The sequence below is a fragment of the Equus caballus genome, chromosome 5 (genome assembly GCF_041296265.1).
Source record: "Equus caballus isolate H_3958 breed thoroughbred chromosome 5, TB-T2T, whole genome shotgun sequence".
In the NCBI taxonomy this organism is placed as follows: domain Eukaryota; kingdom Metazoa; phylum Chordata; class Mammalia; order Perissodactyla; family Equidae; genus Equus; species Equus caballus.
Genome location: NC_091688.1, coordinates 40,281,781 through 40,300,285, shown reverse-complemented (window position 1 = coordinate 40,300,285; position 18,505 = coordinate 40,281,781). Strand labels below are relative to the sequence as shown.

The following is an 18,505-nucleotide window of genomic DNA, read 5'->3' as shown; positions in this document are numbered from 1 at the left end:
TCACCAGTTAAGGGTGGCAGGCACCCCCAGCTTTGACCTTTGCGGGGTCAAAGTTGTTTCTACAACCAACCCAAATATCCCTGCTTCCATGGCGATCGGGGGCTGCAGCTGACATTGGCACCTTCTCACATCCTACTTCTTGTGCAAGCTTTTTTTTTTTTTTTAACCTTCCCAGGTGCTTATGGGGGCCTCTGTGTTAAACAGTGCCTGGGCAGAAGCAGAATGAATAGTGTAGTTTATTCTGTGACTTTGCCCTCATGTAGAAGTCTTGGATATTTCTAACAGCCTGAGAATGGGGGAGAAGCTGGCACCCCTAATCTCAATCTAAGAAGGTGATTTGGGAATCATTTGCATTCCCTTTCCCCACTCCCCTTCTTTAGTTAACCAATACACGCCAAAGAATCAGTCAGAATCCAATGTAGTAATCAATGGGTTTTATTTTCCTAGAACTGAAATTGTCTACGGTTCTCAGAGCTAAACTTCCAAAGCTACAGTCAGCAATTTTTCATCAGAGCCCAAAGAGAGGGGCAAGGGTGAAAAGAGACAAGAGACGGAAGAGAGGCAGAGACCAGTAGAAAGAGGTTGGGAGAGGGCACTCATTTCCCTCTGTCCTCTCAGTGGGTTAACAAATCGGATCTGGTGTCAACACTGAGGGGACCAGGTGGGAGTATGCGGATGGGAAATGACACCAGAAGGAACACCAAAGCCCCAGCTACAAAAAGAAAAGTCATCAAGCCCCAAACAGAAGGGGAGCCTCCCAGTGCACCTCAGAAAGGGGGGCAACAGTGGGGAAGAAAGGAGCAGAGTGGGGGGCACACAAAGGGATAGGGATCTTTAAAATTTTTTTTGTAATTTTCTTTTATTAAAAACATTTCCTAAAAAATGTGTCTTTTCCTTTATGTCTGGGTGACATGTGACTGCAGGCTGGCCTTGAGCATTGTGGGGAGAGGGAAAGGGGCAACTAGGGATCTCCCCAGGGCATCCCATCTCTGGCCCAAGATCTAAAGGGTGACAGAACTCCTCAACACTCCCACCCAAGCTGGGTGAAATCAACCCTTCAGATCCCAGGTCCTTGGCCCAAACAACCTGGAAGCCCCAAAATCTTTTGATGATAAACTACAACTCCCAGAACTCCTGGGGTCAGAAAAGGAAGAATGGGTGTTGCCAACCATCAAGGACTTATGGAAGGGAGCCCCTCCCCCACAAGCTGTCCCACTTTCCCTGAATCTAGACAGCTGGGATAATAGGTGTGGGAGGAAGGGACAGGAGCTCAAGAAGATACCATCCTCCTGCCAGCCCCCCGACCCCAATCTGAGGATTGCCTCTCCCAGACCCTAGAAACCCCTCCTGCTGTTTATCCTCCATCCCTCCACTCCTACCCTCTTCCCAACCAACCCAGAGGTCCAGAAAGCCTGGGGCGAGGGAGAGGTGTGTCAGGAGGTGGAAAAACAGCTGCCTCATCTCATCCCACAAAGCAGAAGACATGGCCCTGATTCAGATCACAGGGGTGTGGGGACATGGCGGTGAGGGCCAGGTGGCCTGCCCCATCCAGGTCAATCTCCAGGGGCTGGGCTTGGAGAGGAGTGAGTGAGTGGAAGAGGAGAGCGGGCTGGGGTGAGGAAGGGGTTCCCAGTTTGCAGGCCATGGCCAGTTTCCCCAGTAGCACCCAGACAGCAGCAGGAACGGGGCGGGGGCTCCTCTTGAAACATTGGTGGCTACAGGCTGCGGGGGAGGGTTGGAGGGGAGAAGGGTTAATGGTGTGGCCTTGGCCTGGCCTTGCCCCAGTCAGTGCCGGTCTCCTGGGAAAGCCCACCCTGCCTCCCGAGAGGCTGACTGCTGCGGGCCCTCCTCCTCTCCGCAGTGACTGGGCCCTCCCAGCCCAGCTGCTCTGGGGCAGGGGGCTCACTCACCTCTCATGATCTCTGATGCCTGGGGCTTCAGCATCTTCCTTGGCAGCCTCTTCCTCCTCTTCCTCCTCTTCTTCCTCCTGAGGAGGCCCCCGGCCAGAGCCAGGCTCAGAGCGGGTGCTGTTCTTCTCCACCTCCACAGGGAGGGGCCTCTCACTCTCCAAGGTGGCCGCCTCTTTCTCCTCCCCTTCGGGGTCTTCTGCCTCCTTGGGACGTTTAGGGGAGTCCTAGGCAGGATTGGCAGAGACACAGTGGGCTGAGGCTGGAGAGGGAGGACGCCAGCCACCTGCCTCCCCCTCCTTTCCTCAGAGGCTCCTTCCTGGGGATACACACAACCCCTCTCCAGCCCTCTGCTAGCTGAAAAGTCTTCTGTGTCTCATCTTCTGAGCGAGGGACTCCCCAGAACCTCAGACTGGGGACTCCCTGAAGAAGCAGCAGCTATCTTTCAGACTGGGAGGCCTGCGCCTGGGCCCTTACCTCCAGCAGGTCCCCTGCTCTCCTCTTCAGCGCCCCCTTCTCATTCTTCTCCTTGGTTGGCTCATCAATGACCAGCTTCCCTTCCTCATCACTGCTACCCTCGGCATTCCCCTTCTTGTCACCGTCACCCTCTGTGGCTTCCGGCTCGGGTTCGGGCTCTTCCACAGAGCTCTTTTTCTGGGAGGACTGTGGCAGAGACAGCAGAGGCTGAGTGGCACCAGCGGCTGCCATGCTGGACCCCCTTCCCAGACCCCTCCCTCGGCCACTCACTCCTTCCTTCTCCCACCTCTCCCCCGCCCCCACCCAGGTGCCCAGTCTCACGAGTGATTTGAGACCCACCTCTGTCGGATTAGCCCCGGGGTAAACCCACTGGCCGGGCAGGCAGGGCTCTGTGCAGGAGGGGGGAGGGCTGGAGCAGGAGGCAAAACCTCGGGTCAACTTCTCCCAAAGGGAGCTGGGACCCTTTCCCCGCCAACCCCCGCCCCCCACCCTCCCGCCTCATCCTGCCCGGCTCACAAGCACCTCCTCCTGGAAGCCTTTGCAGAAAGAGTTGAGGCCATGTCCTATACTCTGGCTGGGCCCAACACGGGCCTGTCCCCACTTACCGCCTCCATCCTGTTCTTGCCCCCCCAGGCCGCTGTCTAACAGTTGCCCCTCACCACAACTACACCACACACCCACAACCCCAGCACCTCCTGCAGGAAGCCTCCCCCGCCCCCCACCCCATGAGCTCCTACTCTGAAAGCCCTGGCTTTCTGAGCCCCATTCTTGAAGGCCAAGTATCATGTGTGGGCCCTGGAGGAAGCCTGTGGCCACACCTGCTTTCCAGGGGGTCTCTGGGACAGATGACAGCTCACCTGGTAGCCAGAAGCCTTGACAGTAGGGTTGTTCTCGATCTCCCACAGCCCCTCGCTGAACCCTTTCCTCTTGTTGGGCTTGCCAAACTTCTCCTTGGACTCCTCGTAAGGGAAGAGGTCTTTGGGGCCCAGGAATGCCCTGGTGAGAGATGCGAGACTGTGCTCTCAAGCCCCTCACTGCCTCTGAGCTGCGCAGCCCGATAGGGAAGGGGCACCATCACCACCGCTCTTTCCCTCCCCAGGCAGACTGCCCACGGCCCTCCCCATGGGCCCCCTTACTCACGTCTCGTGGGTCCCGAAAAAAAACACTTGGTATTTGTTGGCTGTTGATTTCACTGCAGCCTCAGGCATCTCGTCAATCTAAGAGCAGGATGAGGGAAGTGAGCATGAGCTGGAGTCCTGAGTTCTCGAATTTGAGGCCAGGGGTGGGGGTGGGGGGCTGACCTCTAAGACGCATTTGTGTAAAATCAGACTGAGAGGGACTCAGGAGATCACCAAGGGGGCTTCTGAACCATTTTAGGAGTGAACTTCGTTCAAAAGAAGCAAGACACGAAAAGCCCAATGGAAACCCTGGAGTCACCCCCCACTTCACAAACCCACCAGCATCTGTTCTGCCTCCCAACACGTTCGGATTCTGTTAAAGCTCCCTGTTGTTGCCATCATCCTGGTCCAACCACTGTCACCTCTTGCCTGGACTAAAACCACAGCCTCTGTCTCTTCTCTGTCTCCATTCTTGTCCCCCGACAACCCATTCTCCACACTGCAGCCAGAGTGGGCCTTTCAAAGCGTTGATCTGAGTATTTCATCCCCCTGCTCGAAACCTTTCAATGGCTTTTTGTGCCTCTAGAGCCTACCCATTCACCTCTTCTCCATAACATCAAGATCTGCACCCCAACACTGCCACCAATATTTGTATACCTTGGGCAACTTAGGGAACCTCTCTCTGCTTCAGTTTCCTCATCTGTAAAATGAAGGTAGTCATAGCTCTTAAGCCATAGGGTTGTAAGAATTAAATGACTGCAACCTGGCACGTAGTACATCCCACATATGTGCCTGCTACCAGCATCCTCTCCCAGCGCGCTGACCTCTGCTCTCTGCTCCAGCACACTGATTTTTCACTCTCCTATACTCACTAATTCCTGATCAGCCTTCCAACCTCAGCCCCATCATCACTTCCTCCAGAAAGTTTCCCCATCTCTCCCTACCCAGGCAGCTTCTCAGATAAAATTCTTAGCACTTCTCCTTCACAGTGCTTTTCACAATTCCAATTTTACAATTCACAATTTCCAGTTATTCATATTATCCTTTAATTAATGTCTATGTGGACTTCTATACCTGCTCCAAGATCAGAGAACAAGTCTGTTTTTACCCTCAGCACAATGCCTAGCACGCAGTAGGTGCACAATAAAATTTGGTGAATGACTCTACAAAACAGATAAAAGCAGACTGCTCTGGTTCAAGTAGAGGAGTGAGGCCAAGGGGCTGTATATTCAACACCCCCTTTAGTAGTTGCCTAAGAGGTTTCTGGGGAACACTTTGAAAGCCACCTGATGTACGCAAATTCTCTCATTTTACAGATGAGGAAACTGAGGCTCAGAAAAGTAAAGTGACTTGCCCAAAATGACAGAGCAAGTTGGTGAGGGTTAGGTCTCAGAGCTGGATCTCCAACTTGATCCCCTGCCTGAAGTGTCCTGGGGGCATGAGGGTGCTGTGGTGGAGACTGTGCAGAGGTCTGAGGTCGCGGAAAGGAAAGACGCAGTGGCCCAGACAGCCTCTCCCAGATCAGGCCCTGAAAGCCCAGGCCAAGCTGAGCTGGTGGGGGGAGGACTACAACTCCCAGCAACCCTTGCAGCAGCCCCAGCGGCCTGGCTTCCCGCCGGACAGAGGCCAGGTAGCCATGTTGACTGGGGCCCCAGGCGCAGATAGGGAAGAGACAGACAGGCCAAGGCAGTGATTAACACACACAGACTAGGGCAGAGTGCCTGTCTGGGGGCCTGGGGAGACAGGGAGGGTGGGTGGATGGAAATAAGCTGAGACACACCCAGGAGAGGGGGTGGAGCCCTGGGCATGAAAGTGAGGGGCATCTTGTTCGACATGGAGTCTTCAGGCTCCTGGGCACCTCCCCCCTTGTCCTGTGGCCTGTGGGGACAGAGGTCCAGCCCCTCCCCCTAGGAAGGCCCAGCACAAACTGGGCCCTCCCCAGGACTAGGAGACTCTGGGATGTGTGAGCAGGGGGTGGAAAGGCATGCTGCCGTGACCCCCCCAAACAGGATCCCCATCACTATGACAACCTGACCCCGCCCCCGGGGCCACTCAGCAACCAGGAATGTGACCACCCCTCCCCCCAGGCCCTCGCTCTGGATTGGGGAGGAGGGGACACCAACACACACACCCCACCCCCAAGCCTGGAGTCTGCCACCTGGGTCCCCGGCGTGGCTTGAAACCACAGCTAGGGCTGAGGGCCGGTTCCCTTCTCAGGAAGCCAGACCTGGGGTGGGGGTGGAGGAGGAGCCAGTCCTGAGCCAGGACACCTGGGTCCTGTTACTAGCTAGCTCCCCACCCTCCTCTCAGAGGGGGAAGCAAAAAACAAAATGAGAGCCTCCAGGGCTTAGAGATCCCAGGAGACAGGCACAGGACAATAATAGCTAAAGCCCTTCCCTAGGCCTCTTCTGGTGGATTTCTGTGCACCAGGAAGCCGGGCAGGGTGGGGATCTACGGGTCTCCTGCTAGGAGCGCAGCAGGGAACTACTTCAAGCTCTGAATTTTTAGTGCCCACACCTGAGCCAGGGCATTAACATGCTCTAGGAAATGTGTGATGAAAGGGGAGAAACCCAAGCTCAGGAAAGGGGGTGGGCGGGGTGAAGGGTCAGAAATGAGACACGAAGTTCTCTCAAGGAACACGGCCATGGCAGAGCAGCTCCCTGACCATCAGTCTCTTTCCCATAGAAAGCAAACTCAGAGAGAGGCAGCCGAACATTGTGACAGGGGACCCAGGAGGCCACCAGCTGCCCAGCCTCAGGGGTGGGGGAGAAACAAAAGAATGGATGGGAATTAAAAATAGACAGAATGAGACACACCAGATATACCAGCCCTGCTGACTTCTAGCCAAATAAAGGGTGGATCTAGAGGAAAGAGGGAGGCCAGGGGCCTGGGTGGATGGGCATCTACCCAAAAAGGGTCATCCCACACCCGTGCCTCACCTTGAGTGTAGGCACCTGTAGGGGAAGGGCCAGGAAAGGTGTGCTTTTTGCACTTAATCAAATTCTCAACCCTTCACCCCCAAACAGGGAAGAAATCCCTTCTGTAAGAGACCCTCCATCCTTCAAGCTGCAGAGGAAATGTCTTTTCTTGCATTTGGAAGTGAAGGGCGGTTCTTCCTTGACGTAGAGGATGTGAGGTCTCAGGGGAGGCCTGTACCCCCAATACAGACACATGTCTCCCAGGCGGTGCCTTTATATCCAGGCTATGACTCAGAACAAGTGAGTCAAGGCTAAGTGGGTCAGGGTGGGGCCAGATGAATGCTGAGGACCCCACTGCACCCCCTTCCTCTGGTCACCGGAGGAGGGGGCTCTGCTACTCCTCAGCCACTCCAGGAATCCAGGCAAGTTACTTCTCCCAGGCCAGACCCATCCACTCCCACCCCCTTCTCCTCTGCATTTGCCTGGCTCCCACACACAGGCCTGAGCACATGAAATCCCTTCCTCCCAGAGCCCATGGACACCCTCTGAGGTCTGAAGAGGAATCTGAAGTTCCCAGGTGAGGAGTGGGGGGAGAGGACTGAATACCTCTGCCCAAGGCTCAGACCAAATCCAGGCCCAGGGCCGTCTGCCCAGCACGTAGGGAGGCAGCAGGGAAGGCTAAGGCCACACTGCCTGCCAGCCAGGGTTCTGACCACCACACCCAGGGCCCAGGCCCAACCGGACCCAGGAACCAGAAAATCTGGGGCAGGAGACAGTTGGGGCCAGGAAAGTGTGGCAAGCCCAAGAGGCAGAAAAGAGAAGGTGGTGCCTGGATGTGGGGGAGGGGCTGAGGGGAGAAAGATGGGTGAGGCCCTCCGCCTGCTTAGGTTTGCTGGGATTGTGAAACAGGAAGCCGAGAGAGGAGGAAGGAACCTGGGGGGAAAAAATCCCTGAGTCTTGGAGATTAATTGTTAAGTGCTTGGAGATCCCCCAGGAAGTCAGGCAGGAGGAAGAGGAAAAGAGAAGGTTAAGATGGAGTCATATCATCCTTCTAGGCAGGTCTTGCCTACCACGTGGGCCCCTGTGGCTGGGCTCTCCAAGCACTGGGCTGTTCCAGTCTCACCCAGTCAGCCATCCTCCCCAGAAGCAGGGGCTGAGGAAGGAAAGTCCACACAGTGGCTTTCACCATGGCTGAGGATTCTGGCTGCCTATCAGATGCAGCGCAAGCAAGGCCCCCTACTCCTCCTCCATCTCAGGAGGGGCTGGGCCCCTGCAGGCTCTGCCACTCTAGGGACTAAAACAACATCAAAGGATGGAGACTCAGATGTGTCTGTTCTTTTGGCATCCAAGGGGAATGTGTCTGGGAGATAACAGGCTTGGGTCACTGCTCCCCCTAACTGTCACAAGCAAGAGCCAGAGCACAGGCAAAGGGTGGGGCCCTATCTCTTTGGGATCCAGTCTGATCTCCCTTCCTCAGCCCTAACTTTATCTAAAAGGTCCAGGCCTCCACAGAGGAAGAGACTCTGCCTCCCCATCCCACCCTTCTGTCCTGGAGGCCCAGGGTGAAGAGGAGAAATGGATGGCATTCCCAGTCCAAAGGTCCCAGAAACCCGAAGGTCTTCCACACAGGGGCCAATGTGGGCCCATCTGTGTCCCCCCTCCTTTTTCTCTCTCCCCTGATCCAGAGAGGTTCCCTGTAACCCACATTCCAGCTGTGCCCCCTCCCCAGGGCTTAGCTCAGCCCCTGGACTTTGTCCCACCCCCAGGAGGTAGGAGCAGCAGAAACCTGGGTTCAGTTCTTGCCCTGCCCACCAGGGCCTTGGCGTCTGGGCCAAGAAGGCAGATGGATCAAAGGTGCAGGGTAAAGTACATGAGTGTTCACACGCCACACACATATATGCACACACAAGGCTGCCTGTGGCTGCTTCCTCACACTGCCTCCCTCTACCCCAGTCCCCTGGGAGGCCCTAGAAGCTAGAAGAGTCCCACTTCTCTTTGTACTTCACTGCTATTCCAGAGGCCAGGCATCTAGAAGTTTCGGGGAACAAGGAGCTCAAGACATATGGGATTAGGCACACTCCTCAGGAGAGGGTACAGGGTGAGGAAGGGTCTCCTGGGCTTTCTCAGAGTGGCCCCAAAGTTGGCCTGACCCCCTGAACAGCACCCAGGGGAAGCTGGGGCAACTTTCTAAGCTCAGAGCAGACTCTGGGCCAGAAGAAGAGATCCAGACTCACGTGGAGAACAGCCATCCAAAGTCATAATGCAGTTCTGCTCTTGCCCCCTCCCCCAGTAGACTCCCTCCCTCCACTCCTCTCTGCCCTTCTATTTCACTCTACTGGAGTCCCACACTCTAGGGAACTGAGTCATGCCCTCACCCAATACCAAAGGCTTCTCCACACCAACTTTGGAGTAAGTTACCAGACCCCAACCTCCTCCAGCACCCTCTGGCAACCTCCCTCCCTCCTGACTTCACCTGTCTCAGTCCTTAGGGGAAAGGTGATGAACACGCCAGGCTTGGCTTGTGGGCCCCACCCTCCCACCTGGCCAGGTGCTGGAAGGGGGAGGGGGCAGGCCCTCATATTGGCGGGCTGAATCAACCACATGGCCGACTGACTGGGTCGTTCTGGCGGGAGAGGCTCACATCTGAGGAGGAAAAGCAACTCGCGCTCCCCCCACCTCCTCTAAGAGATAGTCTGGACTGGACTTCCGAACCTCACAGGGCCCTGCCACCCGAGGCCCCTTGAGTTGGCAGCATACGGAGGAATGTTTTTGTGCGGCTGAGCAGTGAAGGGTTCTGGCAGATAATTTCCGAGCCAGGGAGATCCCCCCTTACGCCGCCCCCAACCATTCCTCGACCTTCCCAACTTCAGACCTCTTACGGACGCCCGAAACCAAAGTTTTCTAGAGCGAACTCCGCCTCCATCTACCCCTTTCTGGGCTAGGATCCTTCTTTAATCATTTAATCTAGGAAGAGGAGTTTGAACCGGGGGCAACAATCAATGGAGAAAATGGGGGTCTCCAAGGGGGTCCCAGAAGGGGGTGGCGGCGGCAACTTGGGGGTGGGTGGGAGGAGTTAGACGGCTAGCCCAAACCCAGGCAGCGTGCCCGAAACCGCTGGGAGTATGGGGGGCTGGGGGCGGAACTGAGCACGCGGAGCCGGGGGCCGGGAAGTGACCGGTGCCCTCGGATCCCCGCGCCGCGCACACGCCTCTACGCGCGGACGCCGTACTCGCCAGGTGTTCGCCGCCACCCCCACCCCCGCCTCCACCATTATATAACCGCCGGGTGGGCTTGGAGGCACTCGGGAGAGAGTCTGGGACTCAGACGCCCCCCGCCCCACCCCCTCCGCGCCAAGCGCTGGTGCCCTCCCCGGTGTTATGCAACCTAAGCCCGGAGGGGGATAGGGGGCGGCGGGCCGCGCTGCTCACCCGGGCCGGCCAGTGTGGGTAGCCCTTCATCTTGGCGAACACCAGGTCCCCGCATTTGTACTCCTTCTGCCGGTTGGATCGCGACATGGCGGGGCTCCGGGCGCCCCGGGCTCCGCGCCGGGCCGGGAAGCGCGAGCCCAAGTTTGCGCGTGCGGCGGTGGCGGCGCCGCTCCGCTCCGGCCCTCGCGCGGCCCCCGCCTCGATGGTGGCCCCCGGCCCGAGCTCCGGCGCGGCCACGGCGTCTCCGCCCGCGCGCCGCACGGACGGGGCGGGCGCGGATCGGGGGCAACGCTCCGGCGCGGTGGGTACGCGCTCGTGCAGTTGTTTGTGTTTGAAATTCAATTGCTCCCTCCTCTGCGCGAGGCCTCTTCCTCCACCCCCCGCCCGGTCCCTACTCCTCCTCCTCCCTCCTCCCTTTCCCACTCCTCCTCCTCCTCCCCCCTCGGCGCTCCCTCCCGCCGCGGTTTGATGCGTGCGGCTTCTTGACGCCCCGTGCCTGGCACAGCCCGACGCCCAACCCGGAGCCGCCTGGCGGCGCGCGGCGACACAGGCGTGAAGAGGCGATCGCCGAGCACGCCGAGCAGGCTTTGTGTGCCCGCTGTCGGTGGGTGCCCGCCCGCCCGGGAGGAGCTGGCGCCCGGCTGGACGGAGCGGCCTGGCGCCCCTCCCCCGGCCCCGTGGGGCGCTCACACTGCGGCCTCAGCGCAGTCAAGTGTCGACGTCTACGCGCAGTGTCTCCCTGCCCTCTGCTCCATCCCAACCCACGAATGTGTGCTCGGCGGCGTGCTGGCCGCCGGGGCAAGGGCTGGGCACGGCACCGCACCGCTGCGCGCGTAGACGTCTACCCTGGACCTTGACTTGCTTACGGCCTGTGGGGTGGCCCCCGAAACGTCGGGGATTTGCGCCCTACGAAGGCCTTTGTTGAGGAAAGGCTCGAGTTTGGTAGCTAGGCGGTGCCTGAGGGATTGTGGCACAAAGTGGCCACCTTCTGGGTGCTTTAGCCCGATCTCGGTTCTCATGCTATTTCCTGGCAAAAGAGATCTGGGCTGTATGACTCGACAGGCCCGCAAAGATGAGTTTCGTTCTAGTGGGGAAAAAACCGTAGAATATCAATAAATCCCAAACCATTATTAGGCATTCGTGTTTTCGTGTTCGTTGGATAAATACCCAGAAGTGGAATGGCTGGATGTATGGTAGTTCTGCTCTTTAATGAACCGTGAAGACCGAGGAGCCAGGCACTATCTCTCTTGAGGGGTTGGGGAGGGGGGAGGAACCTGGGAAGGCTTCACAAAGCTGGTGCCTTTGAGCTGGGCCTTAAAAAATGGGTGATTGTGTTGGATTCCACGGACTCTATTTTAGCCTCAGTTCTATGTTAAAAAGTGATACAGGGGGCCGGCTGGTGGCGCAGCGCTTCGCAGGCCCGGGGGTCGCCAGTGCTGTGGTGGGCGTCCCACATAGAAAGTAGAGGAAGATGGGCACGGATGTTAGCTCAGGGCCAGTCTTCCTCAGCAAAAAGAGGAGGGTTGGCTAATGCTCAGGGCTAATCTTCCTCAAAAAAAAAAAAAAAGTGATCGAGCCAAAACTTTAACTCAGGTCTCTTCCTATTGAGCCAAACAAGACTTTATTGTAATGACATCTTTGATCGGCTGTCACTGTATTGGTCTTGGATTTGCCCAAATTCCAGACACCTATGGTCTCTTAGAAATTAGATATTTGGATCTTACCTCACAGCACGTCTAGATCCTTGAAACTTTGGAACAAAATATTCTGGGTTTGAATAGGTAAAATATGCATGTTTTTCTTCCCACAAGTTTTCTGATCGCACTTCAAAGCATATGCAAAGTCTCCCTGGGAGGAAGTGCAGGAAGTGGCCCAAAGGCCCATCCACATCCTACCCTGCTGTTCGCCTGCTGTCATGAGAACTTGGACCAACCTCTGAACTTCTCTGAGCCTCAGTTTCCTGAACGGTAACATGGGACACCATTACTGTCCTGCCAACGTAAGAGGCGTAGAACGGCTGCTTATCCTTGGCTGGGGCCTGTAGTCGTTCCCTACACTCCTGCATATCAGTTCGTTGTCCTTAAGGCCCTGGCAATGCATACCACAAGTTCTGCCTTTATAACAGTGTGTTCTCTCAGCATAATTTCCCCTTGCGATCAGAGTCTCTCTGGTCCTGTGCACGGGTGCTCCAGGCCCAAGGCTGCTGGCACAGTGGGGCGCTCTGCAAGGTCCTGTTGCAATAAAAGAGCCACACACACCCTCAGCCCCAGACTTGTCGATTTGTTTCAATAGCAAATCCAAACTTGTTGCAACAGAGCAGCTAGATTCCAGTTGGTGTTTACTCTATGATGCATTCCAGTTTGAAATGCAGTCAGTGTTATAGTCCCGATTCTGTCAGGCTAATGCTTTTCTTTGTTGTTCTTATTGTTGTTGGGAAAGAATCTTGTCACAGATTTTTAAGGATGTTTCAGTAAGTCCAGTGTCACAATAAGTTTCCTTTAAGTGTCCAGGCTGGTATTATAAATAGGCACAGTTTCAGAGCAACAAATGTTTTTAAACTATTTTCCAATTTAGCACATCCCAATTTAGTTAAAACCAAGAGTCCTATCCATTTCTCCACTTTGTTGCATCATAATAGCCTGTTTGGAGGTGGCAGTAAGGCTTCTAAATTCTTTTTGTGACAAATCTCTTGGGCCTGTCATTCAGTCCACCATGCAGATGCTGGTTGCAATAAAACAACCAGGGTTCCCTTTGTTGCAATAATCTCCCAGGCCTTGGTTGCAATTTAATATCCAAGTTCTCCTTACAATAACATCATCAACCATCACAGCTGCCCCTAACAACCAAGCCAAGAGCCACAGAGGGTCAGTTACACGGGCGGGCAACATAAGCCTGCTTCCCCTGGGGTTCAGGTCTAACTTAGTGCTCTGCAGACTTTAATGTGCAAATGAATCACCTGGGAATCCCCTTCAAAAGCAGATTCTAATTCAGTGGGTTTGGTGTATCCACATTTCTAACAAGCCCCAAGGTGCTGCCGCTGCTTTAGACCACCATTTGTGTAGGGAGGGTCTGAAATATACGAGTCACAGGCCCCCAGACTGCCAGTCCCACTTGGAGCCAATTCACAGATGTCTCAGTGACATGATTCCGTTGATGCCGGTGCTTGAGTCCACATTTGTGTGGGGAAGGAGATCAGGACAGAAGTTTGGGGGACTTGGGGCCCCCGAGCGGAGACGTGTGGATGACGATCTGGCTCCAGGGTTCTGAAGCGAGTGTCTGGAGGAGCCAGGTCAGGAGAGATAGCGGTGGCCTTACTCTGTCCCTACCTGGAAGGAGCAGTTGACACAGCAGCAGGAGGGACGGAGTTCAGACCACTGGAGGAAGGAGCAATTTAGGGAAAACCACTGGGTTTGGGTGTCAAATGGACCTAGGTTTGAGACTTGCTAGCTACTTACTGGCTTTTGGCAAATGACTTCACTAGAATTTCTAAACAAAAATTTCTTCCACTATAAAAATGAGATACAAACAGCTACCTTCTGGGGTTGTTGTGAAGTGAAAAGGAAATCATCTGTGTGAAAAGCTCACCTGCTCATTAGGTTCTAAGGAAATGTCAGCTTCCTTCCCTTTAACTCCCAAGAGTGAGGGGTTTGGCTGTGGCTCCAGCTGTCAGCACTGTGTGACCTACTCCCGTCGCCACCTCTTGGCCCCAGTTACCCTTTCTGGGAAATGGAGGAGAGGAGGATGGGTAGTTTAGACAAGTGGTTTTCAAAACTGCATCTCCATGCCCCCTCCCCTACCCAAAATGAAAGAGTAGCCATGCTTGTGTTTTTATGCATTTTACAAGGAGGAGTCAGAATGGTTAAGAGTCAGAGAAAACAGGGTCTGAGTACCTGTTCCACGACTGATGCACTGTGTCACTTTAGGAAGGCTACTTACCTGCCCTGAGTCTCAGTTTCCATGTCTGTAAAAAGGGGTTGGGATGAGGGTTGAATGAATTAATGTATTTAAAGTGCCTTGAACAGAGCTGGGATCATGGTAAGTGGTTGATAAAATTGGTTATCACGGTATGTATTGTTATATTAGATTTTGAGGAATATTTAGTCTGAGAAAATGGATTCCTTTGCAGGGAGCTTCTAAGGTTCCAGCCCTCTGCTCTGAGAAGGCTGGCACTAGTACCGTAGGTGAGGGTGGTTAGCACAGGCTTGGGAGCCAGCTTCCCTGGGAGTCCCAGCTCCACCACTTACCAACCGTGTGACCTGCCGCAAGTTACTCAACCTTTCTGTTCCTCAATTTTCTCATCAGTAAAAGGGGATGTTGATAAATCAGTTAATATATATGATATATGTAAGTGCTTAGAACACTGCCTGGCACATAGTAGGACTATTGGCTACTATGTGTTAGCTGTCAGCTGTTAGTATAATATTAGCTATTTTTCTTAAAAATGTTTATGTTTACAACTCTTCTGTATGTATAATATCTTTCATAATAAAAGAAATTATTTTTTAAAAAGAGGGTTTTGGGCCACACTGGTGATCTAGTGGTTAAGTTTGTGTGCTCCGCTTTGGCAGCCTGGGGTTCATAGGTTTGGATCTCAGGCGTGGACCTACACACCACTCATCAGCCATGCTGTGGTGGCGTCCTACATACAAAATAGAGGAAGAGGGGCACCAATGTTAGCTCAGTGACAATCTTTCTCAAGCAAAAGAGGAAGATTGGCAACAGATGTTAGCTCAAGGTCAATCTTCCTCACCAAAAAAAAAAAAAAAAAGGAGGGTTCCATTTTAAAAAAGTGAAAATCATTAGATCCACTCTCTAAAGCTATAGTGTCCAACGGATGTGACTATTTAAATTTAAACTGATTAAAATTAAGTATTCAGTCCCTCAGTCATAGTATCCACATTTCAAGTGCTTGGTAGTCTCATGTGGCTGGTGGCTACTGTATCAGACAGTGCAGATATAGAACATTTCCATTATCACAGAAAGTTCTGTTGGACAGCGCTGCTCCAAGACAATGGCTTTCTTCTTGAGCTGTATAGAGTCACTTGAAGAATAAAAAAAATACTAATGCCTGGGCCAGACTCCCCAGAGTTTACATTTAATTGGTTGACAGTGGGAGCCATTAAAGGGTTTGGGCAGGAGAGAAACATGAGCAGAGGTGAACTTCTAGAAGCTTCATCTGGTGGCAGCACAGAAGTGGAGGGGCCTGGAATTGCCAGGTCAGGGAGAGGGTATAGCAGTGGTCCCTGCTGAGGGACATGTGCCCCTGCACGTGGAAGGGGCTGCATCAGCTCCCAGGTGGCTGTGTTCCTGGGGTCTGTTTTCCGCTCTTCCAAGAACTGTGATGGCAACGGCTCCTTAGCCCTCAGGAGAGAGACCGTCAGCCCTCTAGAGCAGGAACGGGTCAGAGCACTTCGAGATCCCCATGAGTTCCAGATTGCTGTTTAAAAAATTCAGCTTAGAGTCAGCCCTGATGGCCTAGTGGTTAAAGTTCAGCGAGCTCTGCTTTGGCAGCCAGGGCCCAGTTCACAGGCGTGGAACCATACCACTCAGCTGTCAGTAGCCAGGCTGTGGTGGTGGCTCACATAGAAGAACCAGAAGAATTTAAAACTATATATAACTGTGTACTGGGACTTTGGGGGCAGGGAAAGGAAGAAAAAGGAAGAAGATTGACAACAATGTTAGCTTAGGGCAAATCCTCCCCTACCAAAAAAGAAAAATTCAGCTTATTTTTTTTGTATAAGTAATCAATACATGTATATGCTACAAAATTTAGGAGGTAAAGAAGATAATTTAGTGAAAAGTCGTCCCTGTGTTAGCCCTCTCTCTCAGCCACCCCAATCTTCTTCTTAGAGGCAAAAATATTACCAATTTTGTATGTATTCTTCCAGTGATATTCTCTCTACAATTTTCAAGCAGACGCAGAGCTCTCTATTTCCTTTACACAAATCATAGCATCCCCTATAGCCTGTTCTGCACTTCACTTTCTTTTACTTAACAGTATATCTTGGGACTCTTTCCATATCAGTCCACGAAGATCCACCCCATTCATTTTAATGCTTGCATCAGAGTTCACAGTATGTCTGCGTCATCAATTATTTAACCAGTCCCCTGTTGATGGGCATTTTAGTTGTTTCCTTTCTTTTGATAATATCAACAATGCTGTAGTGAATAATACTGCACAATTTCATCTCATTCAGGGCTGAGGATCTTGCATCATTTTTCTCTCCAGTTTGCAAAATGAAAAAGGTACGGGCCATTCACAGCAACACTGTTTGCAGGAGTTTGCTGGCAAGTAGCACTGGAAGAAACCTTTCTGCCTACAGACAGGGGCGACTGAGGGTGGACCAGAAGCCCGCCTTTCTTTTCAGCTCCAAACTCCAGGTCTGTCTGCCTTCCCCTTGATCCCTGGGACTTAAGGGAGTAAGGTCTGCGGCCAGGGTCGGGCTGACAGAATTGCGGCGCCTCTGATCATGTCTGACCACACTCTCCAGCCGTCTCCCACTGAGGGTGTTGCAGCAGGGACAGAGCTCTGGGGAGGAGAGGAGCCTGGGAGGCGCACCCTGAGAAGGCGTCAAAGCCCTTTTCTGGACTGATAAGATTGCGCCCTTGCCGGCTCTCTGCCCCTCCCTTTCAGGGGAGAGAGAGCCTCCCCCGCAAAGTTGGGCAGCAGGTTTGGCCCTGCTGGAGGAGGCCGATTGTGGTGGCTTCTGTGGGGACAGATGGCAGCGGGGGTACTAAAAGGCCATTTCTATCACCACATTGCCTATGGACTTGGGGCTTCATTCATTCACCCCCACATATATTCCTCAGTCATGGTTACGCGCTGTGCTAGGCCCTGGGCAAACTTGCGGAGGGGGGAGTAGGTCTGAAGGTGAAGAAGACAGGTGGCTGCCCATGACTAGTCTGGTCTCTAGCCCTGAGTCTTGTCACTCACCCTGACACACCCTGGTCTTGCTCTGACGTCAGTGTTCCAGCTTGGAAGTTTCTAGTTTTCTCACTCCAAATTTACCTTTCTCTGCCCTTTCTTGTTTATCTTTTGGGTTTTTTTTTTTTTTCCCAAAGTATACATGCAAACCAATATAAGATTATGTCAAGACCACCTATATAAAGAACACTTATAAATCAATAAAGAAAAGACAAACAACCCAATAGAAAAATGGGCAAAATATGTGAACAAGAGTTTCATATAAAAAAAAATACATATGGCCAATACGCATGTGAGGGGACAGTCAATCTCATTAGTGATCAATAAAACTCAGATCAAGACCACAGTAAGAAACCATGAATACTCATTCGATGGGAAAAATTAACAAGTCCAACAGTCCAGATGTTGGAAGGTTGTGGACAGAGTCACTCCTACATTGCTTTAGAAACCAGTTTGGCAGCAAGTTTTAAGGTCTAACTTGGATGTACCCTATGACCCATTATTTCCACTCCTAAGTGTGTACACAAGAGAAGCCATGGTATGTGTGCACCAGGGGACATGGAGAAGAAAGAGCATCAGGGGTTTGTTCCTAACAGTGGACACCTAGACACAACTCATAATGCCCATAGGCAGGAGAGTGGATGGATAAATTGTTGTATATTCGTACAAAGGAATATTATTAAAACAGAAAAAAAGAACAGACATGTTCAATGTGGATGAATCTAAGGAATAAAATATTGAGTGGAAAAAGTAAGTCGTTACCGCTTGATGCCCTTTTGATAAAGTTAGAAACAGGTAAAATTGAACAATATATTTTCAGGAGTCCCTATGGGTGTGGGAAAAAATATATATAGAGAGAGACAGGTTCAGGACAGTGGATACCTAGGTTGGGGGGAGATGGGGGACCTGACGGGGAGGGGAACATAGGAAAGCATAAATTGATGGGAATGGTTGGGGTGGTAGCTATGTGGGTGTTGATTACATACTTATAAATGTAAATTAAAGAGGGTCATGTGTGGACCAATGATGAAAGTAAATTAAGAACCAAGGATTATGGTAACTCTGTGCATCTGAGTTTTGTTGTTTAAGTCACATATGCACATGGTTTAAAGAAGCAGAATTCTACGAAGTTTTAATGAAAAACAGTGGTCCCAGTTCCCAATTCTCTCTATTCCTGCTCCAGAGACAACATTTCAACATTCAAACTATGTTAACTAATTTCTAGTGATTGACCGCCACATCTCTAAGCAACATGCTTTTCTGCTACTTCTTGACTTATTTAGTTTTAGGCATTATCTATTGATGGAAACCTATGGAATACATTTCACTCTTTCCTCTGGCCAACTGAGCCTCACAGACTTACTGTTCCCCAAATTCCCATCATCCCAATAGAATTACATTGTAATTTCTGTTGTATTAATATCCACATATCAGTCACATCTGAGCCATGATTTCTTTTCCTTTTATGCATAACATTTTGCTTTCTCTAAGTTGTTAACGCTTTTTGTTTTTAGTTTGTTTAGTTTTCTAGGTTCTTATTCACTAATTCAGCCACAAGTTCTCCACCATTTCAATCTCTTCTCAAAATATTTACACACATCGGATATACTATCAATTTCAGGTTCTTGGTAACATCACTCCCAAAGCCTTCGGTGCAGATCCAGACTAACTGGTGGCCTTCTACATCTGGGGCCCAGCTGTCCTCCTGGAATCTCCCTTCCCCTGCATCCAT

At 52.4% G+C, this 18,505-nt stretch overlaps 1 protein-coding gene across 1 annotated transcript; it reads right to left on the bottom strand.

Annotated features, from left to right (window-relative positions):
- Nucleotides 1–419: 419 nt before the first annotated feature.
- On the bottom strand, nucleotides 420–10,241 carry HDGF (heparin binding growth factor). The gene is made up of 6 exons (XM_023640981.2): nucleotides 9,849–10,241; nucleotides 3,525–3,601; nucleotides 3,242–3,380; nucleotides 2,385–2,570; nucleotides 1,911–2,134; nucleotides 420–1,722 (listed from the first exon to the last, which is right to left on the bottom strand). Exons 1-6 carry the CDS (start codon nucleotides 9,933–9,935, stop codon nucleotides 1,716–1,718), a joined length of 720 nt encoding a protein of 239 aa, XP_023496749.1. The 5' UTR covers nucleotides 9,936–10,241; the 3' UTR covers nucleotides 420–1,715.
- Between the last annotated feature and the right edge of the window lie 8,264 nt (nucleotides 10,242–18,505).

Bases quoted from the DNA above. Each gene is read 5' to 3' on its own strand.
- HDGF (XM_023640981.2), bottom strand. From the start codon at position 9,935: ATGTCGCGATCCAACCGGCAGAAGGAGTACAAATGCGGGGACCTGGTG. The intron at 3,381-3,524 runs GTGAGTAAGGGG...ATCTCTCACCAG, and splicing joins TTTTTCGGGACCCACGAGAC to GGCATTCCTGGGCCCCAAAG. The intron at 2,571-3,241 runs GTGAGCTGTCAT...TCTCTGCCACAG, and splicing joins TCAAGGCTTCTGGCTACCAG to TCCTCCCAGAAAAAGAGCTC.